Below are 22,645 nucleotides of genomic sequence, written 5' to 3'. Positions count from 1 at the left end.
GAGAACTGAACGGAGGGGAGACTGAGGCAGGGAGGAGACGGCTGTACTCAGCGTCATCATAGGCTCCATGGCGCTCTCCACACTTCGAGTACCCCCCAGGCTCATCCTCAGAGGCCTGTCGGAAGGGGAAGGATGCTCCCCATCCAGGGTCCCCAGCAGCCCGTGTCTTGGCCTTCCCAGCCTCGGTCCCAGCGAGGAGCCCTCCAGGGCCGGAGCAAGGTGTGCTTTCCCAATACTGTAATCACCTACACGCCCCCTGTGTCTTTCCCACAGGGCTACCCCCCCACAGTCTGTATGGTCATGTCCCTCTGGGCCCTTGTCCCTCAAACTGTCTCTGTAAGGAAGCACAAACTGGCCCCAGGGACAGGCCACAAGGAGAGGCCCCGGGGAAAGGCCTTGTGTGGGCGTTGCAGCCAGCGGCCCAGGAGTCTCAGCTGCTCCGCACGTTAGTGAAACACCTCCAAATGACCCTAACCTGAAGTTGCTGTCGCCACTCATTTCACATCTTCCCAGCTGCCCCTGCTCGTTCCGGTTCTGGATTCCCAGAGTAGGGCAGCTCTTTACTATGCCATTTGTTACATAGCAGTAGTAACTGCAATAGCTGGGCGGGACCAAGCCCTGGCCCCAGGGACAGTGGGCTTTTCCTCCCACCCGCCCCTTCTTCCCTGTCCTTTTTCCTTATTCTCTTTTTTCCCCCCAAGATTTTATTTATTTATTTGACAGAGAGAGACACAGCGAGAGAGGGAACACAAGCAGGGGGAGTGGGGGAGGGAGAAGCAGGCTTTCTGCGGAGCAGGGAGCCCGATGTGGGGCTCAATCCCAGGACCCCGGGATCATGACCTGAGCCGAAGGCAGACACTTAGCCGACTGAGCCACCCAGGCGCCCCTTTCCTTATTTTCTTTAGCATTTACAAATGCTCAGTGGCTTTGAACCATGGCTTTCCATCTGATGAGATGCTTCTTGGGAGCCATCAAAGGCCTGTCTGTCTTCCTGGACCCAGACCCAAGTGGGCCAAGCCCCAGAAGGCTGATGGTCCAGGGGGCATCAGCAGGGTCCACTGATGGCCATGGCGGGGGGGGGGGGGAGCAAAGCAGGAAAGTCAGTGGGGGAGTTTGTGAGGAAAGACAGAGGTATCTTCTAGGCCAGACATGGGGCTCTAGCCTTGTGGGGGTGGAGGTCTCACATCTGGCCAATGAAACAGCATGACAACATGCAACCCATGTCCTTGAGGGCTTGTGAAGTGCTGTTTGTGCACACCCCACCCCCCAACCTCTGACATGGGGATGTCAACTGCATTTACACCCTAGCCCCCACATTCCTCTGGCACATGGATTCCAGTACATCAGAGACACCATAGACCACCACCTGCCCCGTCCCCCCATGCACCCTTCTTAGAGTCTGCTCCCACCTCTCCTGCCAAGAGGCATCAGCCCATCGACTCAGGCAGCTGGGACCAGAGCTGTCAAGAGACCAGGCTAGAACTGGTGTAGGTTCTCTCCTGCAAAGTGGCAGCTGGGGGCTGAGTCTTTCATCGGTGTTTGCTGGAATCCAGCAAATGACAAAGGCCAGGGCTGATGGAAACCAGGATGCAAGATAGCGACGAGGTAATCAAATGCCCAGGACCCAGGTAGAGGCCAGGAGCACAGCTTGCTGATGCTGAGGTTTTAGGTTCCAGGACAGTCCTCATCCTCCATGGCCAAGAGGGTGTCTTCCACCCTTATAGGCTATGGACCCGACACAACTTCCCTCAGCTACCTGAGTAGTGGGCAGGGAGAGCATTCCCTCCCCACCCAGCACATGCTGAGTGACAGCATCTTTCCCACGGTCTGGGCATTGTTAGTATCTCTCTCCAAAATCTGAGTGGTGACACCTCTCCATATTTGGGCAGTCATATCTCTCCAACTTGGGAAATGACAGAATCTCCTCCCAATCCCTGTCTGCATAGGATGGCTCCGGTGGGTACTGCTGTTCACTGTTCTTAGACCACTGCACCTGGGGAAAAGTGAGCTTCCTTGTCCTTCCTCTTTGGAACTTCCAGACCAGTCTCTTCTCTGCCACAAAAGCCCCAGCTTTCAACCTGGTATCACACGTTCCCTTGTTGAAGCTGTCTCGGCGCCAGGGGGCCTTGTCTCATTTCCCATGTGTTTTACTCCTGATTCCGTCACTTTCCCCAACCACTCCTGCCATGGTTCCTGGTGATTTCAAAATCCACAAAGATGATTCTCCAACCTTCTGGACCCCTCCCCTGCAGCAGTGCTTTCACCTCTCCACTTGGCCACTCACTCCCTTGGCCAAGGTGCTTCTCACAACTGCAACCCCTCCGTGGCCTAACCTCAAGGCTCACGTTCCCTGACAACCTCCCAGCCCCGAAGCTCACGTCTTCCACTCCTCTTCAGCCCTGCTGAGATCAGCAGTCCTTGGATAAGACCGAGGTTGGTGCTTCGTCATCCTCTGGCGTCTTTTCCCCCGTCTGCATCAGGAGAAACTTATCTGGCCAGCCATTGTGCCTGCTCCCTAACCCTGCTCTCGCTTCATCATATTCACTTGGCCAAACCGTATCCTGTGTTAAATCCCAGCTATCTCCGTGGCTTGACGACCCCCTGCCGGTCCCTTTGCACAGCTGGTGGATCCGGGTGGTGCTGCTGGCTTCCCCAGGGCCTCACTCACCTGCACCTGCTATCAGCTGGGTCAGCTGGGCTTCGAGGTTGGAAGTGCCACCACGTATGGACGCTAGAGTTGTGGTCACTGGACTTCTGGCTCTCTGCCACGTAGCCCCGTCCTGCACAAGCTGGACCAGCTTCCTCATATGGCTTGGCTAACATTTCAGAAGGGTGAAGTAGACACTCGGGGTCTCCTGAGGCCTGGGCTCCAGAACTGACACAGTGAAACTTCTGCCGCATTTCATCAGCTGAAAAAAGGCCAGCCAGATTCAAGAATAAGATGCCCTGGTCATGCTTCTCTGTCAGTCACGTGAACCCTCTGGCACCCTGGAGCTGCGTGTGGCCAGAGATGCGCCGAGCCACTGATTGTCCTTGCTTTACACTCTGGACCATGGGCCTTAGGTGGCCCTGAGGCTGCCCAGGCATTTCACATTTCCCGGCCACTCCCCACTGTGCTCCTGAGCAACTCTAGCACACTTTTGGTCCCTCTCCTCGAGCCCATGGTGGTTCTTTGTCCTGCTCTCATCTGGTGTGGAGTTGAGGCCTGCAAATCATATTGTCCCCTGGTTGAGCCCCTGTGCTCTGCATGCACAGCTGCTCCCTGCACTAGGCAGGTACCTAGCACCCTCCCCTCTCTCTGCATCCTCAGCTCCTCTCCCTGTGAGTCCATGCCCATTATACCGCTCATGTTAGAAAAGCACGGCACGACATCAACTTCTCAGGGCCCACTTGACTCTCCACCTCCCGTGGCTTCCCTGTGGCAAAGCTCCTGGAACAAGCACCTACCATGTCAACCGAGCCCCTCTCCTCCCTCTTGAACTCTCTGTCAGTCTGCCCCAAGACTATGGAGACCACAATCAGCAATGTCACCAGGATGTCCTGTGGCTGATCTAGTAGTGACTAGGGTGGCTACACAGCCCTCACTGGCTTCTTACACGTGTCAACCCAATTACCCTCCTCGTGCATTTCTCCATGACTCCTCACCCTTTCTGTCTGTGCCCATTCCCTGACGCCCCAGTTGGTATCCCCAGCCTGGACTTATTCATGAACCCCAGGCCATATCCCTTACCTGATTTTAAGTCTAATAGGCATTTCAGGTGCAATGTGTCCATAACCAAGTTCCTGATAGTGTCCCGTGGTGTTTGGTTTTGACTGTTGCTCTCAGTTTCACACCCGCCCTGGCACACACACCCCCATTCCCACCACCAGGAGGTCCTGACCACAGGGACACAGGTGGGGAGGTCAGGCTCCACCCTCCATAGCCCCAGCCTCACCTCCCACCACCACTGACTCAGCAGTATCCCCATGTTCTCCCATGATGTTCAGTCCTCTGATACCTAGGGAACAAGTTTTTACACTAACTTTTCTGTTCAGACAACTGGGGCAGTCTCTCCCTGGTGTTGGGCCTGACTGAGGCTCCTTGCCTCCTCTACATCTGACCTTTCTTGGAATTCTCAGACCAGCATTCAGCCACCACCCTTGACACTTGGAGTCCATGCTCCACCTTGGCCCATCGGGCCTCCTGCAGCTCTAACTCCCTGATATCTCCAAACACCTACTGCTGACCCCTCACTCCCCTTGACACTGACTCCATGCCACCACCACCTTTGCCCTGAGTTTTCAGAGAAGCTCCTGATTGGTCTCCAGCTCCCTTCCGGACCTGAGGTCTTTTACTTTACACAGGCGTCCTGATGATCTTGTTAGGCCGGAGCCGAATCAGGTCAGGCCCCTCCTCCGGGAAAGCAGAGTGTGTTCAGTGGCCATCCACACACCCTGCTTCTCCGCGTCCACTCTCCAGCCTCACTACCCTCCACATGAGCAGACACACTCCTGCCTCAGGCCTCTTGCAGGACCTGTGTCTCTGCCTGGGACTCTTCAGGACTTACATCCCCCTTTCCTGCTCTTTCTTCTTCATACTGGCAGCACATGCTTTTTTTTTTTTTTTTTTTTTTTTAGATTTTATTTTTAAGTAATCTCTACGCCCAACATGGGGCTCAAACCTACAACCCCAAGGTCGGGAGTTGCACGCTGTACTGACTGAGCCAGCCAGACACTCTGCAACACATGCCTTCTGTTCCAACTCATACCCTGCGATGTCTGTCTACCACATTAGAATGTGAATTCCAGTTTGTCCAGGAGGAGCACCTGGCACATAGCGTGTACTCTGTAAAGACATGTTGACCAAATGAATAACAGAGATGGCATCTCCCCAACCTCCAGAAAATGATGCCATCTTTTCCCAAAATCAGTGGTGATAGCATCCCACCAACATCCAAGCAATGGAGGCATATCTTCCAATATCTGATGTCAAAATATGATTTTCAAGGCAAAAACAAAACAAAACAAAACATGACTTCCATACAAATACAGAGTGAGCACATGTCAAGTGTTTCTTTAGCTCACCAATGGGGACACCAACAGGTTCTAAGAGGCCTTGAGGAAGGAATACAGGTCAGGTACCAAACTGGCAGACATCACATGGGGCAGCAAGATCATGTTTCTCCAGGATAGAAGTCTCTATGTCTCGTAGGACAGATGTCTACACCACATTAACCTGTAACTTCAAGAATATCAGCAAAGGCACCTCCAGGGAGACCTTCAAGGATAGGAAGGCTCCTGTGCCTGATTTCCAAGTTTAGGATAGTTTTCTTAACACGGGGGACTGGTGGCTTCTTCCCCTCCATCTGGCAGTGGAAGCCTCTCCCCCAACCTTCCCTGAGTCTCCCCCTTCCCACTTGGGCCCCAAGGCCCAGATCCCAAGCTGGTGAGGTGGGAGATTGGGGTATGGCTCAAGGCAGGGGCTCTGGACTTCATGGGGTTGTGAGGGCTTTCTGTCCTGGGGTGAACCCTGCAGAAAGGGAGGATGAGGGAGCTCATCTTTCCTTCTCTTCCCCGCCGCACCTCTTTTTCTCCCCTCAGTGGGTGGGCAGAGCAAGTGGGGCCTGCAGATGCATCCCATCGGGTTTTCTCTGTTTTGTGTCCTCCACCATTAGCCTTGGGTGTGTCAGGTGTCTGCAGCTTCCCTGCTGGGTCTGGAATGAAAGGATGAAAGTGCCATTTAGTAGCAAGGGACTTTAGGGAGCCTGGTTAGGGATACTCTTCCAGCACAACTGGCCCTGGGTCTCCACACTGAAGACTCCAGGCCTTGTTCTCACATGGACCTGAACTCAGAAGACTTGTCCCTAACACATGGTGACCACATAGGATTATAGGGCAGGCCTGGCCCTTGAGCCACTGGCAGCCCTAGCACAGGGGCCATGCAGGCCAGAGTCCAGCTGTGCTCCTTTCTTGCCCTCACCAGATGCTGTGGGTTTGAACTAAGATGAGTGCCCCCCATCTTGCTCCTCCCATACCACAGCTCCAACTCACTGCCTCCCCCAGGTTAGAATAGCCCTCCACATCTCAGGTCTGCCTTCTACTTCTCTCCCTCCCTATAAGCCATCCCTGCAGCAAGGGGAATCTTTCTTTCTCACCTGCAGACTACCTCCTGACTCCCCTGAGGGTCAAGCCCCCCAGCCCAGAATCTGTTTTGGGGAGAACCAGACACGGGGCTGTTTGAATGGCCCTCTAAGCCGGCTGGTCAGTGTGGGGACAGCAGGCTCATTTGCATTTCTGGTCTTCACTGAGTCCTGCATTCCCTAGACACCCATTACAAGGGGCTGTGGCTGGAAGAGGGATGTGCTCACCAAGTGGGTGGTGGGGTTCTGGCATGAGGAGGGATGGGGTCCAGGACAGTGAGACTGTGGCCCAGGTCGGGGGTGCTCAGCTTTCCTAGTGCTGGGTGGAAGAACAGAGTGACACTTCTCCCTCAGAGAACATGGAAAGGAGGGGCCTGCCAATTTAATGAGCCCAGCCAGCAGATATTTACAGCTGATTACGCTTCAACAACAAATCTTCCTTAAGAAATTTGCCCACCCCCCTTCCAGGGTCTCTGACGACACTTTTTCTGGTCAGCCACAGTGACCTACAAGCTCTGTGCTACTTTCTCAGCAAGTCATGGTGTGCCTGTGGCCTCCAACATCTGTCCATCAGGAGGTCTGCAGGGGCAGCCCACCCCCATCATTCCACAGTGGCCCAGGGTGACCTCAGATGTCATCCAGTATGATGGTCTCAGGAGCTGTGATTGGCCAGGTGGAAAGGTGGGGGAAAGGAATCAGATTTGAGTGAGAGCAGAGATGCCGTTGTGTCTTGTTGAAAGGTAAAAGGGATAGATTTGCATCCAATAGAAGAATTGGGCTGTGAGACTAGTACCTCTGTGCAGTGTAAGTGGTAAGGACTGTGGACATTCTTGGAAAGGTTTTTTGCTGTTGCAGTTATTAGATGGTTGAATGGCTTAAAAATAAAAATCAAGTATATTAAATGTTACAGATGCTGTTTTAAAGGTTTAAGGAAGTTTAAGTTAGTTTGTAAATGATATAAAATATTAACCAAAGGTCCCTTTATAAGTGGCTGTTATCATTTCATAAATAGAATATTAATATTTGTGACTAGAACTTATATATTTTGTGGCCATATTATTAGGTGCATACAAGTTTAAAATTATTTTATTTTACCAGTGAACTCAACTTTTTATTGTTACATGACATTTTGTGTCTCTGTAACATTTTGCCTATAAAATTTCTTTGTTGACATGTTGATAGAATTGTTAATATGGCCGTATTTGTTTCATTTGAGTTAATAGTCACATGGTATGTTTCTTTCCATCCGTCTACTTTCAAATTTCTTGTATCCTTGTACTTCAGATGATTCCCATCTTCTGCAAGCCAGATAAAATCAGATTATTTTTTTTAAACTTTTTTTTTAAAGATTTTATTTATTTATCTGAGAGAGCGAGAATGAGAGAGAGAGAGAGAGAGAGCACATGAGAGGGGGGAGGGTCAGAGGGAGAAGCAGACTCCCCGCTGAGCAGGGAGCCCGATGTGGGACTCGATCCTGGGACTCCAGGATCATGACCTGAGCCAAAGGCAGTCGCTTAACCAACTGAGCCACCCAGGCGCCCAAAATCAGATTATTTTTAACCAGCCTGACAATACTGGTCATTTAGTCCCCCTGGATTTCAGACCTCTTGCCAAGGTTTCAAGTCTCCAGTTTTTGGTAATTTGTTATGACAGTTCCAGGAAACTGAGACAGGTTCTGTCAGCTTGCTTCCTTAATGTGTTTGCATTTAGTTCCTCCTGTCAAAGGCAGGAAGACAACTGGTGGCATGGGATGAAGTAACTAAAAGAAAATGAAAATTCTAGTACCATATGTCAGTATTAAGAAATCAGAAGACAGCAATACCATGTTTAATAATGGCCATCTGGGGGAGATTGGGGGGGTGGTTTTCACATTCTGTATTCTTTATTTCAATAAACATTTGTGGTTTTCTTTTTATAATGGCAATATTATTTATACAAGGAATGAGTCAAGATATACACTTAAAATAATAAAAAGAAGGAAATTTAAACCCCTCTGTTTTTTGTGTGTTCACAATTTTGGAGCCCTACGAAATAGTTTTGGGGGGTGGGGAAGTGAAATGGCCAAGATTCATATTCAAAAATTTATTTTTCCACCCTTTTACTTTTTTATTTCAAAAATTATTTATTTACTTTCTTATTTATTTAAATTTTATTTATTTATTTTTAGCTAATGTATGCCTGTTATGTGCTATTTGTAATAGCAAAAAATTGGGAACAACCTAAATATTTAACAATATGGGATTGATTAACTAAATTCCACTCTATACTATAATGGATTCACTATGCTATGGGGAACATATGCAGCCATTAAAAAAAAAAACTTGCATAGAAGTATCTATTAATATGGAAAAATGTTTATGATATACTGTTATACTGTTTTGAATGAAGAAGTTTACAACATGGTGAGAGTAGGTTGAGTTAAATTTTTTTGGCTTTATTTTTATTGAGATAAAATCAATATAACAAAAATTTAACCATTTTAAAGTATATAATTCAGGGTCAGTTAGTATATTTACAACATTGTGCAACCATTACTTCTGTCTAGTTTTGAAATGTTTTATCACCCTCAAAGGAAACCTCATATCCATAAAGCAATCACTCCCCATTCCCTCTCCGCACCAACACCAGGCAACCACTACTGGGTTCTGTGGATTTGCCTGTTGTGGATATTTTATATAAATAGAATCATGTAATATGTGTGGCCTTTTGTGTCTGGCTTCTTTCACTTAGCATAGTGTTTTCAAGGTTCATTCATGTTGTAGCAAGTATCAGTATTTCATTCCTTTCTATGGCTCAATAATATTCCATCGTGAGGGTGTATCATATTTTGTTTATGCATCCATCTGTTGATGGATCTGGTTGTTCCTACAGTTTCTCCCTCTTGTCTATTGTAAGTAGTGCTGTTATGCATATTTGGGTACAAGAATTTGTTTGATAACCTGTGTTCAATTCTTTTGGGTATATACCTAGGAGTGGAACTGCTGGGTCATATGAAAATCCTGTTTAACTTTTTGAGGAGTGACTACACTGTTTTCCACAGTGGCTGCACCATTTTACACACATTACGTCTGATCAGCAAAGCATGAGGGTTCCAATTTCTGTACATCCTCAACACTTGTTATTGTCTTTTTTAATTATTTTATTATTATATTATACTAATATATTATAATTATAGTCATGCTATAATAATGGGTGTGACATGGTATCTCATTGTGATTTTGATTTAAGTTTCCCTAATGACATTTCCCTAATGACTAATGATGTTGAGCATCTTTTCATGAGGTTTTGGCCATTTATGTATTTTCTACGGAGAAATATCTATTCAAACATTTGCCCAATTTTTTAAAAAGATTTATTTATTTGAGAGAGAGAGAGAACAGGGGAGAGGGAGAGAGAAACCCAAGAAGACCCCAGACTGAGCGCAGAGCCCAACATGGGGCTTGATCTCACAACCTTAGCTGAAACCAAAAGTTGGCTGCCTAACGACCACGCTATCTAGGTGTCCCCATTTGCCCAATTTTAAATTGAATTGTTTATCTTTTAATGGTTGAGTTCTAAGGGTTCTTTATATGTTATGGACACTAGACCCTTATCTGACATATGATTTGCAAATATTTTCTTCCACTTTGAGAATAGTCTTTTCACTTTCTGGATAGTGGGCATGAGTTCATTTTAATAGAAAATAAGAGATACATCTCTTTCATTTAAGAAAACAACAACCACCACCTGAATAAATACCGTCTTAAACCAAAGGTGATTATCTCTGGGTCGTTTGGATTGTCACTATTTTGTTATTTCTGAATTAATTGAGGCAATGTTTTCCAAGCTTACTAATTTTGCAAATTGGTAAATGGAAAGTGAAAGCTTCCAATCGTTAGTTCATTTTATTATGACTTCCATGAATCTTGTAAAGAACCTGAAGTGCTGGACATTTAGGGGGTTTCTGGGGCAGGGTGTTGTCCTGAGTCCCTGGGCGGGTGGATAGTCCCAGCTCTTATCCTTGTCATTCTGTTTTGTTTCTACTACCCACTGGGGCACACATTGGGAAAAGGAAACTGAAACTGAAGCTGAATTCAACCACTGGTGAGGCTCTCTCCCCAGACACTCCCCCTGACGTGCTCGGCTCAGGTTCATAAAAGGGCCCAGCAGGAGAAGAGCTGGAAGCTGAGAGGCAGCCCACTCGTCTGTGCCTGTGGAGGATCCGGCGCCAGAGACCACAGTCATGGTGAGGGGTGTTTGATAGGTGGGGGGCAGGTGGGCTCTGTACCAGTCTATTTTCCTACTTCACTGCGGGGGTCATCCAGGGGTGGAACACCCACTGTGTGCCGGGCAAGTGGAGTTGCTCGGAGCTCCCCCAGGTCCCTAAGCATGAGGGGAGGGACAGGTCTCCTTCCGATGTCAGGTTGGGGTCTGGATCTTGGAAAGCATGTTCTGCCCAGTGTTAACCCTGAGATCCCCTTGGCATTGGCACAGAGGGGCATCTTGGTGGGTTAGGGGAGGTGAGGTGATGGTTGTGGGTGGCTGGCCTTTCTTCTGGAAACGCTCCCTGCTTGCCTCCAACCCCTGGGGTCCCTTTCCTGGAGGGTGGGGAGGAAAGAGCAGCATTCCCAGGACTGATGCCGAGTTCTGAGTCTGTGTGATGCCCACAGGCGGGGACCCTGAAGGTGAAGATGCTGGGGGGTGAGGAGTTCCTGGTACCCCTGAGGAGCTCCATGCTGGCCCTGGAGCTGAAGCATCAGATAGCCCAGAAAACCGGCGTGCCTGCGTTCCGGCAGCGCCTGTCTACCTACCCTGCTGGCAAAGTGCTGAAGGACGAGGTCCCCCTTGACAGCCAGGGCGTGTGTCCTGGCAGCACGGTCCTGCTGGTGGTGCAGAGCTGTGACAAGCCCCTGACCATCCTGGTGAGAAACGACAAGGGTCGCAACACCGCCTACGAGGTCCAGCTGACGCAGACCGTGGCTGAGCTCAAGCAGCAGGTGTGCCGGCAGGAGCATGTGCAGGCTGACCTGTTCTGGCTGAGTTTCCAGGGGAAGCCCATGGACGACCAGCAGCAGCTGGGGGACTATGGCCTCACACCCCAGTGCACTGTGTTCATGAATTTACGCCTGCGGGGGGGCGGGGGTGGGGAGTGGGCAGGACCAGGAGGGCAGCACTGAGGGCCACCCGCCCGAGTCCCTGATCAAGTGCAGGTAATAAAAGTTGGCACAAAATTAAATGGCACCTTACGTTTGGTCCTTCCCCCAGCACCCCTCGCTTCTGCATCCCTGCTGATGAGGCTGGGGGAGGGACAGAGGAGGAAGTGGGATAAGGAGACCCAGGGTCACTGGGTGGTCGCTAGGCTGGGGTTGCCAAGTTAGGGGTCAAGTCTAGTGAGATGAAAATAGTGATCCACTCCCACCCACCCCTTGGACATATTGAAGATGTCCCCACACCTTTGGGAAATTAACTTCTAGAGAAAGAAAAGAGGCACCTCTGCTGGAGCCCACCCCTAGCTCCATCCAGACTGAGCCCCAGTCAGCCTCTGCACAACTGGTTCCCAACCCCCACATCTGGGTCAGCAGACAGTACAGGGAGGGGAAGGTGTGTCAGGTCCCTGCTGGGACCAGCACCCCTGGAAGTGGGGGGAGGGAGAGGCGCCAGGACCTGAGTGGGCGGGCTGTGAGGTAGGTTCCTCCACACCAGTTAGGGCCTTGGGGCCTCTTGGCTCTCCAGGACCCACCAGCCTGCCCTGTCCAGTCTGCATTGGTCTAGGGAGGGGCGGGGGCAGGGCCCCTGGTGGCTGCCCCCCCCCACATCACCATGGGGCAAGCTGCTGAATGGAGACTATTCTCCAACAGACACACCTGCCTTCAGGGCTTCACGTAATGGAGAGGCCACGGCCAGCAGGAGAGGGTCCTCCAGGAATAAGGGGTGCCTCCAGTCCATGTGGAAGAGCTTGTCCCAGATGGGGGCACCTAATTTGGCAAAATCTACAACTGCTTTCACATAGAATGCTTCTTTCTATACCAATTTCCCAAGAGCTCCATGGGAGCCAGATGGAGTCAGTGTTGGACACAGGCAAGATGCAGGTGGTGGGTGGGGCGGGGGCGGGGGAAGATGGGAGACACAGAACATACACTTCTTTGGGCTAAAGTCCATGACTCTGGGGACACTCAGACTTCAGCTTTCAGGCTGTTCGGGGTAATTTGGCTGGAGACCCAGAAGCGCATTTCTGGTCTGTGGGGGTCTGTATCTAGGCCAAGGGACTTCTAGGTCTGGCTTGTTTGTGACCAATAGGTGTAGACAGGCAGCTGTGTGTATGTGTGTGGGAGGGGTGCTCCCCTGGTTCCAGCTTCATTTCCCGGGTCCCCACCCTCACTACTTTGTCATGCTACAAATTAGCAAGTGAGGGCACCTCACCTTGGAGGGGAGGTAGGGTCCTCCTCCAGAAGGGCCTCTACTACCACTCACCCTCCATTGCTTCAGAGATCTGTGGCTGGCTTGGAGTGAGGGGGTGTGCCGCAGACCCGGCCCTGGAGGGACAGAAGGGGTCTCCTCTCCCTTCCCCTCAATCTTCAGCTAAGCTAGGCTCTAATTTGTACCCTCTGAATCTCAGTTCTGCCCCCCCTCCCCGCCCCGGTACCTAGACCGGCTGGCTGGAGTTGCGCCCACCTGGGGGCTGAGGAGGGGGCGTGGCTGGCCGTGCACCGCGAACCCGATACTGTCTCAGCTGGACTGCAGAGGGAGCCCTCCACTCTGCAGTGTGGCCAGAGCTGACCCGGGAACGGGAGGTGGGCGGGCCTGCGCTCCGTTCTGACCAATCACCACAGTCCCCAGCCCACATTGGTCCTAGCCAGCCGGGGGCGCGGCCTGCAGGGGCCGCCTACTCGCCTGAACTGGCTGGGGGTCCCGGGCCCGGGCGAGTTTCCGTCCCCAGTTTCCTAAGAGAGGTTGTAGCTCCCCATCAGGTTCTTCCCGCCAGGGGAGGGGCGCAGCCCTGCAGGGCTCGAGGGACGGCGGGGTCCCAGGATTTGGCAGCCCCTTCCCGCGGCCAGGAAGCTCCCGCAGCTCTGGCCACGGCATAGCCTGGAACCCCTTGGAAGTCCCGTCACGTCGCCTCCAGATTATGCATTAACCCGATTGCAGCCGCATTTCCTGGGCGGGGGGGGGGGGGGATGGGGTGGGGTGGGGGAGAGACGTCCGCGCGGGAGGGGGAGGGGAGCCCGTGGGGGTGCGCCGCATAAGAGAGAGCACCCCCCCGGGCCCGCCCACCCCCCTGCTCGGTCCGCCCTCCGCCCCGGTCCGCCCTCCGCCCTGGCAAGTCCCACCACCCACCTTGGCCCGACCCAGTCCGGCCCCCTCCCTCCCACCAGCCCGGCCTCCGCCCGGCGCCGCTGTCCCGACGCTTTGTTCGCGGCCGGCGCGGGTCGCAGGGCGCCGGGCGGGCCGGGGACCGGCGCAGGCTGGGGAGCTGGGTTGGGGGGAGGTGGGGAGGCGGGGAGGGGGCGGGGCTGCCCCGCGTCCCGCCCCCGCGCCGCCCGCGCTCCCACCGCCTCCCGGGAGCTGCGTCCCGTCCTGTCTAGTCCCGTTCCCGGCGCGGCCAGGCCCGCGCGCTTGCTCTGGCCGCCTTCCGCCGTCCTCGGCCCGCGCCATGGCCAGCCTGCGGCCGTCCGGCTCGGCGCCGCTGCAGCCGCTACTGCTGCTCCTGGTGGTGGCCGGGCGCGCCCTGCCCAGCGCCGACGGGACGTGCCCGGAACGCGCGCTGGAGCGGCGGGAGGAGGAGGCGAATGTGGTGCTCACCGGCACCGTGGAGGAGATTCTCAACGTGGACCCGGTGCAGCACACGTACTCGTGCAAGGTGGGCCCCCGCCGGGACCCTGAAACCCTCCCCCCCAAAAAAAACCCTCCTGAAAGCCTGGGCTGGGGGGTCTCTTCCCCCGCCATCCTGGACGCCTAGCCCGGAGGCCCTCCCTTGGAGTAACTGGCCGCCCCACTGAGACCCCCGCCCCAGGCCGTGGGAACGGGCACCAGACGCTCTGCAGCTCCCGCTCCCGCTCCCTTGGCGACCGCCGAGCCCCCGGGTGGGGCTCCGAGTCCCGGAAAACTCGCGAGTGCCAGAAGGAAAGTTCCTGCGGTACCGCTGCAGTCCCACCTCGCGGTGCCCAGGCCCGGGAGACTCGATCATGTCTGCCCCCACCCCCACCCCAGGCCCGCTACCTTATTGCAAACAAGTGCACCGCCCCCCAGGGAAACTGAATGGCTACCGCACCCCTCCCCAGTAGTTAAAGAAAAGAATGGGGATGAGAGGAGGTGACGCCTTCTGCTTGGAGTGAAAGTGGGGATTCGGCCTGTGGTCAGTGCTGTCACCCCTTCCCAGAGGCCTTTACTAGGGCAAGAGGGGGTGGTCAGGAGAGAGAGTGGGGTGCACATCTAATCTCCCAAGCCCAGGGATCCTGGGGCGGCTGCTGCAGTGACTCGGTGCGGGAGGCAGGAGCAGAGAAGTGGGCGGGACCGTTGCTCAGCCTCAGATGTGGAGGGGTGCAGGGACAGGTGCCCCATCCCGCTCCTGGGAGAACTGGATCCCCCTGGCCACAGGAGAGGGGGCTAGCCCAGCCGCTCCCTCAGTTGGTTGTTGGAGCCCCCCTGGGATAGGTTTGGTGGTTTGTTTGTTTTGTTTTGTTTTTTCCCACAGTATGTTCCTCGGGAGGACTCAGGGGACCTGGGCCCGTTCCCCCTCTGGCCCCTAAAACCACCTCCCTGACCAGAAATCGGATCATTCCTTCTCCATGGAGATGGGGAGGGGTGGCAGCTGCTTTCAGATTGGCCTGTGCAGGCTACAGCTGGGATCCCCAGCCCAGCCCCCTCCCCTCCACCACGCCAGGGCACTTTGCCAAGTCCCTGCAGGATTTTCCCGACTTCCTCCCCGCTGCTCCTGGGTGTGGCTGGGGTGGGGGGAGGCGATGAAAGCGGCCCAGCCCTCTCCCTGCTGGTTATCATCCTTCTAGAGCCTACTATGTGTCTGGGGTTGGGAGGGATAAGGTTGGACAGGGCTTACCCCCCAACTGGGCCACTGGAAGGTGGAGGGGGTCCCTACAGAAGCTGCAGTCCCAAGGCTCCCAGCAGGGACCTGGCAGGTGAGGAGGCCACCATTGTCTTTGATCATCCATTCCAGAAGTCTCAGCTCCCCGCAGCTCCTGAAGAAAGGGGTTTCTTCTCAGAGAGTGTGTGGGCTCAGGTCCCCTGGGCATATGTCTCCATGGACATCCCAGGATAGCCTGCAGCTCCCACAACCCTCCTGCCCCCCCAACCCCTACCCTAGCTGTGGGTGTCTCAGGGCTTGGTTTGTCAGAGCAGGTACCCTCAGGGCCCCAGGAGTGAGAGTGTGAAGGGTGGGGCCGCCCTGTGCTGCCCAAACTTGATTTTGTGGTTCCAGGTCTGCCTTGACTACATTCACTGTAGGAGCCTGGCAGAAGGAGGGGTCTTTCACCTCTTGGGGTGGCGGGGGGGAGTGTCTTAGCCCACCCACAGGGCTGCAAGGAGCCAAGCTGACCCAGAGCCCTAAACTCAGAGCCCATTGCCCTGAAACTCCATTGTCCGTGTTAGGTGCCCCTGGCTCTTAGTGGGTGGGTAGATGGGGAAAACAGGGACATGGAAAGCAGGAACCTAGACCAGGTGGATCCCCTTCCCATATCCAGCCTGAGCTGAGATGGACATTAATGGAGGTGGCTGGGGTCAGTTAGACCCCGGGGATGGGCGGGTGTGTGTTCACAGGCTGCATGTTCTTCTGTGTGACACACACAGGCAGTGGCATGAATCACGTGTGTGTGCTTCCCTGCAGCCTCCTTCTGGGGGGGCTGACCCAAAGATCTCCATACATCTCTGCCCCGGGGTTTGAGTCTACTCTGGGCATCCGACGTGAGCAACTGAGGTGGGAAGAGAAGAAAATGCCCAGGTGACCAGTCTGGTGCCTGTCCCTGGACTCTTTGGCCTCATCTCCCCAGTGGAAAGAGGACCACTGACATCTGTCCCCCCCCCCCACCATGTCCACCCCAGGTTCGAGTCTGGCGGTACTTGAAGGGCAAAGACATGGTGACCCAAGAGAGCCTGCTTGACGGTGGCAACAAGGTGGTGATTGGCGGCTTTGGAGACCCCCTCATCTGTGACAACCAGGTGTCCACTGGGGACACCAGGATCTTCTTTGTGAACCCTGCACCCCCATACCTGTGGCCGGCCCATAAAAATGAGCTGATGCTCAATTCCAGCCTCATGCGCATCACCCTGCGGAATCTGGAGGAAGTGGAGCACTGTGTAGAAGGTATTTAGGGACTCACCAGGGGAAGAGGGTGACTGGAGTGGGCAGGCTTGGAGGAGCTCCATCGTGCCCTGGGGAGCAGAGGAGAGGTCACTGTAGGCTAGAGCACGTGTGTCTTGTGGTGGTCTGATCTCCTTCCTATCTCCCTGGTCTCCCAGTTGTGTCCGGCCATCTCAAGGTCAGCTCCACTCTCTGACATTAGCAGGAATTCCCACTATATCCACCCCCACCCCACCCCACAACGCCACTGCCTGCTGTCTTGGAGCCAAGCAAGTCCCAGTCCTGCAAAGGGACAGGCTTCCCACTCTTCTGCTTGCCCCCCACCCCGCCCCCCGCTGGCTCCACACCCCTTCCTGGAGGGTCCTTTTCTGAGTGCGAGGCAGGGACCAGGTGAATGAACACCAGCTGTTTATATTCCTGCAGAAGCCCAAACATCTGTCTGGACGGGTCCCAGATGTTGAGCAAACCCCTCAGAGTGGGGCATAGGGATTGGAGGAGGGGATGCCCCCTTATGTGTTCCAAGAGGCCTGTCATTTCTGGAAAGGGGGAGTTTTGTGGGGTGGGTATGGAATTCCCTAACTGAGTTGTCTGTTGTCCACACAGCACATGTCTATTCTGGATGGCCCAAGAGCACCCCTCCCCCAGCCCAGCCTCTGTGAGGTGAGCTGGAATCACATGACCATGGCTTCCCTGCCGCCCCCCCCCCCCTTTGCCCCAGGAGAGTCCCAGTTGGGGGCTGAGATCCTTTGCTGGGGAATGTGGCAGGGAGAATGTAGGAACTGCCCCTCGCCCCCACATCCTGTCCCCTCATGGCTGCCTGGGAAGGGATGCATTGGAGGGGGGTGGTTGGGGGGGGAGTGGAAAGAACATTTCCTCCGCAGGGCAGTGGGAAGGGTCTGTGACTTCCTTCCTCTGGAAGACAGCTCTGTTCCTCTGTCTCCTTTTGGCCAGCAGGGAAGTCCCACCTTCTATCTAGCCTGGGCTGTGATGCTGGCTTTGTTTTTGTGGGATCCTGGATGGTGGTCTGAGAGGGACTGTGCAGGAGTAGGGGCAGGAGCTGAAACGGGGAGCCCTGTGTCATTCTGCCCAGCCTATTGTTATCTGTTCCTGGGGCTGCACAGAGATGCCAGCAGGTCCCTTCCCTGCAGTGCCTCAGATGAGGGGTCCCAGCCTAGCCCTCACGCCGAGCAAGGACTTGAGACCCTGGCCCTGCTCTGGACAGGTCTTGGGAAAGATGGGAGGGTGGCATGGCGATGGGGCAGGCTGTGGGATGGTGCTGCCAAGTTTTGGGGATGAGTTGGGGGGGTCTGAGGAGAAGCTGGAGAAGAGGAGTCAGGGTACAGAAAGTCCCCTGTCCCTATAAGATAGAATGAATTATCAACTCTACAGCTGGGCAGGTCCAGCCTGAGGGTCTGTGACTCAGTAACTGTGGCCTTCCGTGGGGTCAGAGGGCATGTGGTGGGAGGGCCACCCTGGACAGAACAAGGTTTGGCATCTTGCCAAAGCCTGTTCTACCCATGCCAGCCCCTGGCTCTGGATATGCCAGGCTGGGCACAGGAACAGCCAGAAAGGAGGGTACCCAGGGAGAGCCCCCCCAGCCAGGACTGGGTGAGACCTGACCTACTGTGTGCCCTGGGCAGCCAGCACTCAGCTACGAGGCTAGGACCTGAGCTCCAAGGGGAGGTAGGGTGGTGCTAGACATACAGGCCAGCGTACAGCAATGGAGGGGCTGAGGCATTGGCCGGTCCTGGGCTGGGCCTGCTGGGGAGGGTGGTCTTGGGGAGAGGGGATGCAGAGAAAGGCATTAGCCATGACCGGCTTGGGGCCTTGCAGGTGGAGCCAGGTGGAGGGGAAACACCTTTTGGGGAGGGTGCTTCCCTCCCCAAAGGGAAGGGAGGAGGTCAGGCTCCACTGTGAGGTGCCTGGAAGTGTTGAGCTGGGTGACATAGATCTCTACTTTGAAAGCAAACCAGGGTGCCATGGGGGGTGGGCTGGGAGGGCTGGGTTCTAGGACAGGGTTGAGGCATCCCCAAGGCCCAGGGTGAGGGGGGTGCCTCCCACTTGAGGCTCCCTGAGACCTGAGGCACAAGATCCCCCTGGAGCTCGGACCAAGCTTGGGGAAGGAATAATTCTGTGCCCACCTTCCCAAGCTGGGTGAGGGTGGGAGGGTGGCTTCCTCCTATTCTGCAGGAGATAAGGACCTCAGACCCCACCCCAGGACTCCATCCTAGGCTCTCTGGGAGCCAAGGCCTCACCCTAGTGAGGGGAACAGATGGACAGTGCTTGAGCTAAGCTGACTCTTCCCCATCTGACTCTGACCCCATTCTGTTCCCAGGGGCTCCATAGTTGTCCAAGCCCCACAGGGCTGAGGGAAGCCTGGGCAGCCCACGTCACTCGGAGCCCACCAGGTCCCACTGTGTGCAGGAAATCCCTGTCCCTAGCACACTTCCCTCCCCAGGCCCCCCCATTCCTAAAAGGCCCAGAGCAGCCAAGGTGGGGGGCATGTTCTCCCAGGTCTACCTCCTGGGGTACACCCCTGGTCTGCTCCCTCCTCATCCCTGCCTAGGCACTGCTCCCTGCAGTGTCCTGAAGGGACACCTGCTGCTGGGCCGCAAAGGCAGTCCCTCCCCCGAGGGCCTACAGGGTCTTCCTTCCCCAACCTCCAGCCCTCAGGAAGCCTCCTCCTCCTCTGGTCCTCAGGCCCTCCTCCCCCTCCCCCCTCCTTCCTCCCCCTTCTCCCCCTCCCCGCTTCTTCCTCCCCCTCCTCCCCCTCCCCCTCCTCCTCCTGGGGAACCACATTCCTGGCATAACTGAGACAGGTATGTGTCCCTCCCTCTGCGCCACCTTTGGGTGAGGGAGGCCTGCTGCTCTGGGGCAGCCTCTGCCAGAAGGAGACCCCCACCCCCTGCTTCGTCAGGGAAGTAGCCTGGCCTCTTCCAGTACCAGCTGCCCACGCACTGTGAGCCTGCCCAGGCTGGCAGCTGAGCGGGCATTTCCTCCAGCCCTCAGCCCCCACGCTCCCACCACCCTCCCCACCCTCCCCTCATGAAGACTGGTCCTAGGGCTTCTCCTGGAGCCCCCAGAAGGGACATGGGCCTGGCTGAAGGCCTGGGGCCCTTCCCTCCGCACTAGGAGCCAGAAGCAGAGAAAGGAAGTGTTGTCTGCCCTCAACTGGGGCCTGGCACAGGGACGGGGTCAGAGTGAGTCTGGCACTGGCCCATGCCAGCCCTGCCCAGCCCTGGAGGGGGTCCTGGCAGGCCCGATTCTAGCAAGTTCCCTCCCTGCCTCCCTGCCAGGCCAGCTGTCTAGGACCTGAAGGGGGGCAGTGCTGCAGGTCAGGATGGAGAGACAAGAGGTCCTGAGCCGCTTGACTTCTTTCAGACCCTACAGGCCTTGGAGCTGGCTGTGGGTGGCAGACACCCCCAGACAGGGACCAGCTCCCCATAGTGTGGGGGCAGGAAGATGTCCAGGGAGGTTTCTGGGCTCTTCCCTCTGTTGCCTGGCACTTAGCTTCTGTACTCCCCCCATTCCTGCCCTACTGCCCTACTCCCCCCACATGCCTCCCTGCCAAAGTGGGAGGTAGGTAGCTTCTCCCTGTTCCCTCTTCTGCCCTCTTCCAGACTGTGGGTTCTCACCCCACCCCTTTGCAGACCCCACCCAATGTCCTCCTGGGCCCCTCCCCCAGGCAGGTCAGCCAGGAGGGCTGAGAGAAGGCAGGCCCAGACTCGAGGTTGCCTGCCCCACTCTCTCTCCTTCCCTTCGCTGGGGGAGGGAGTCTGCCCAGGTGGGGCATGACCCCCCACTGTGCTGGCCTGTCCCCACCCGGGAGTCCTTGGCTGGCTGGCAGGTGCTTCCAGGGCACCTGCTGGCTTTGGCTTTGATTTTGGTGTGCATTTGCTGGGGCAGCCCCAGGGTGGGGGGCTTTGCTAGCCGAAACCAAAGGGCTTGCTCTCTTGTCACTTCCCTGGGAATGTCTTCCATTTGGGCAGGGCTAAGCTAGTAGAAACAGCTCTCGGCTTTTTCCAGACCCCACCCACCCCCTCGCTCCCCAGCCCCTGCAGACTGGAAATGGAAAGAAAGGTTGTTTTGGACCTGTCCTCCCTCTGTCTTCGCTGGCCACCCCCAGCTGTGCTGGGCAGAACACGTCCTGGTGGGGCTGGCTCTGCCCTTGCAGCCCCTCTGTGGGTGCTGGGACCATGCTGCACAGATGATATGGGAGACCACCTGCTCAACACGAGCTGCCCCCGCCCTGCCAGTCCTCACAGGCGGGGGGCAAGGGTGACGGGATGGGGCTGTCCCAGGGAAGTTAGTGAGACAGGCACCCAGGCCTCGGGGCCAAGGGTCTAGCACAGCCTCCTCCATCGAGGCTGTGTTGCTTCCTTCCTGAAGGGTTAGTCCCCCCCAACCCCATGAGAATCAAAGCCTGCCGCCCATCACCACAGGAGGGTGGGAAACAGCTGCAGAAACAGGCCTCCTTCCCCCCCCCACCGCCGCCCCAACGCTTTGCCTCTGTCTGTGGGACCCAGGCCAGTTGCACCCTGTCTCCCCCGCGCCCAGCAAGTTCTACCCTTGCTCGGAGACCGGGGGGTAGGGTAGAGAAGGGACCCCCTTTCCTCTCTGCCCTCCTGGCCCTAGCCACTGGGACAGGGAATCAAGGCTCCCCACTCAGGCCCCTGCGGCCTGGCTGGGGCCGGGCTAGGGCTCTAGGTGCAATCACCACAGTAACCCACATGGTACTGTACACCCCCGAGTCCCAGAAAGCGTCCACTGGAAGTGCTCACTGATAAGGTAAAGGGGGCTGAGAAACGACGCAGCACCCCGGTGGCAGTTACCCTAATGATAGTGACACCCTTCGGTCAAGGAGGGTAATGTGCCCCCCATGGTTCTCTACTGGGGCTTAGGAGGGGGTCATGTTCAAGCCCTAGGCTGTGGTTAGGATCTGGAGAGGGGGTGACCTAGGCCTCTGGTGGGGCATTCCGTGGGGAGAGAAGCTCCCCTCAAAGGGGCCTCTCTCCCCCCAGAGCAGATCCTGAGAACTTCCTCTGAGGAAGACCCCCTGCCAGGGGCTGCTTCCAGCTGGACCTGGGAAGGAGAAGATGGCCCCTCCTAGTCCCACTCCCTTCCCCTCCCCCCATGGAGTGGAGGCTCAGGAGAGGGGGCGCTTTCTGTCCTCACAAGCAGCCAGCTGCTTCCGGCTGTGTGGCCTGCACACATGTGTGCACATGTCTGTACGCATGTGTGCGTGGGTGCCTGTGACCTCAGATGTACTGATCTGTGCACATGACAGTTCTGGTCAGAGCCCCAGCCGGTGGCCTGTGCTTTCTGCTACCCTTGTTTCCCTGGGCTTGGCCTGGGACAGGAGCCCTGCAGGGGCTCTGACAACGGGGTCCTGGCCTCTGCTCGCTATGGGTTATCCCATTTCCTGCCTGTTGCCCACCCTGGGCCTGGCAGAGGGCTGAGCACCTCCTCCTGCAGGCTCTGCCTCTGGGAGTGACCACAGTGGTCTCTCAGCACTGAGATGAAAGGGCTGTGGTGACAGGACAGAGTCCCTAGGGGCCACTCAGGTTCACGATCCCAGCATGTGCCTGTGGGACCCTGAGTCTGACAGAGGGCTCTGGGAGTGGCAGGGCAGTTAGGGAGTCATGCTGGGCAGCTCTGGAGAGGTGGGTCTGAGCCTTCCCTGCTCCTCTCCTTAGTAGCTTCCTCTCAGTCACCCCACTCCTGCCCTGGGAGAAGCAGGCAGCCTGGTGTGGCTGCTGGAGGCACCTGCCCCTCTCTTTGTAGATAGGAGGCTCCCGTGCACATCTGGGAGAAATAAAAGCACAAACATCTGGCCCAGACTGTGGCCTGCCCCAGCCTGCCGGAGAAGAGAGCTTGTGTGCCCAACTTCTCTTCCCGGAGCGGGAGGCGGTGAGGCTAGTTCCATTCATTGCTTCATCCAGTGGCTCCTTCCTCAGCCACACATCCATTCACAGCCCAGCGCCAGATCCTCACCAGAAGCAGGGTCACCTGCCCAGAGGCCTGCCGGGGTCCTGGATGGGCTTCTCAAGGAAGCCAGGTGTGAACCATGTGTTGAGGGGTGAAGGCAAAGGGGGAGGGGTGTTCTGGGCAGAAAAGACCACACAAGGTCTGATGGGTACAGGGAACAGCAGGTGCCCCCTGAGCTTGGCTGAGCGGTGGGAGAAAGATGCTCTCCCCATGGTGCAGACAATGAGCTGGAAAACCAGAAAAAGTT

At 55.7% G+C, this 22,645-nt stretch overlaps 2 protein-coding genes across 3 annotated transcripts in view; both read left to right on the top strand.

The window, feature by feature from the left end:
• Positions 1-10,236: 10,236 nt before the first annotated feature.
• On the top strand, positions 10,237-11,334 carry ISG15 (ISG15 ubiquitin like modifier). Its single transcript, XM_028108610.2, has 2 exons — positions 10,237-10,344; positions 10,769-11,334. Exons 1-2 carry the CDS (start codon positions 10,342-10,344, stop codon positions 11,273-11,275), a joined length of 510 nt encoding a protein of 169 aa, XP_027964411.1. The 5' UTR covers positions 10,237-10,341; the 3' UTR covers positions 11,276-11,334.
• A 2,415-nt stretch (positions 11,335-13,749) lies between these two features.
• The window catches only part of AGRN (agrin), a 34,223-nt gene continuing 25,327 nt past the window's right edge, over positions 13,750-22,645 (top strand). For both annotated transcript variants that reach the window (XM_028108523.2, XM_028108522.2), the window contains exons 1-2: positions 13,750-13,956; positions 16,152-16,413. In XM_028108523.2, coding sequence (XP_027964324.1) covers positions 13,750-13,956; positions 16,152-16,413 — 469 coding nt within the window. The remainder of the gene's footprint in view (positions 13,957-16,151; positions 16,414-22,645) is intronic.

The sequence above is a fragment of the Eumetopias jubatus genome, unplaced genomic scaffold (genome assembly GCF_037043125.1).
Source record: "Eumetopias jubatus isolate StellerSeaLion01/CBP00866 unplaced genomic scaffold, mEumJub1_p1.0 scaffold_4, whole genome shotgun sequence".
In the NCBI taxonomy this organism is placed as follows: domain Eukaryota; kingdom Metazoa; phylum Chordata; class Mammalia; order Carnivora; family Otariidae; genus Eumetopias; species Eumetopias jubatus.
The sequence above is the reverse complement of the archived record's forward strand: the minus strand, read 5'-3'. Positions and strand labels throughout refer to the sequence as shown.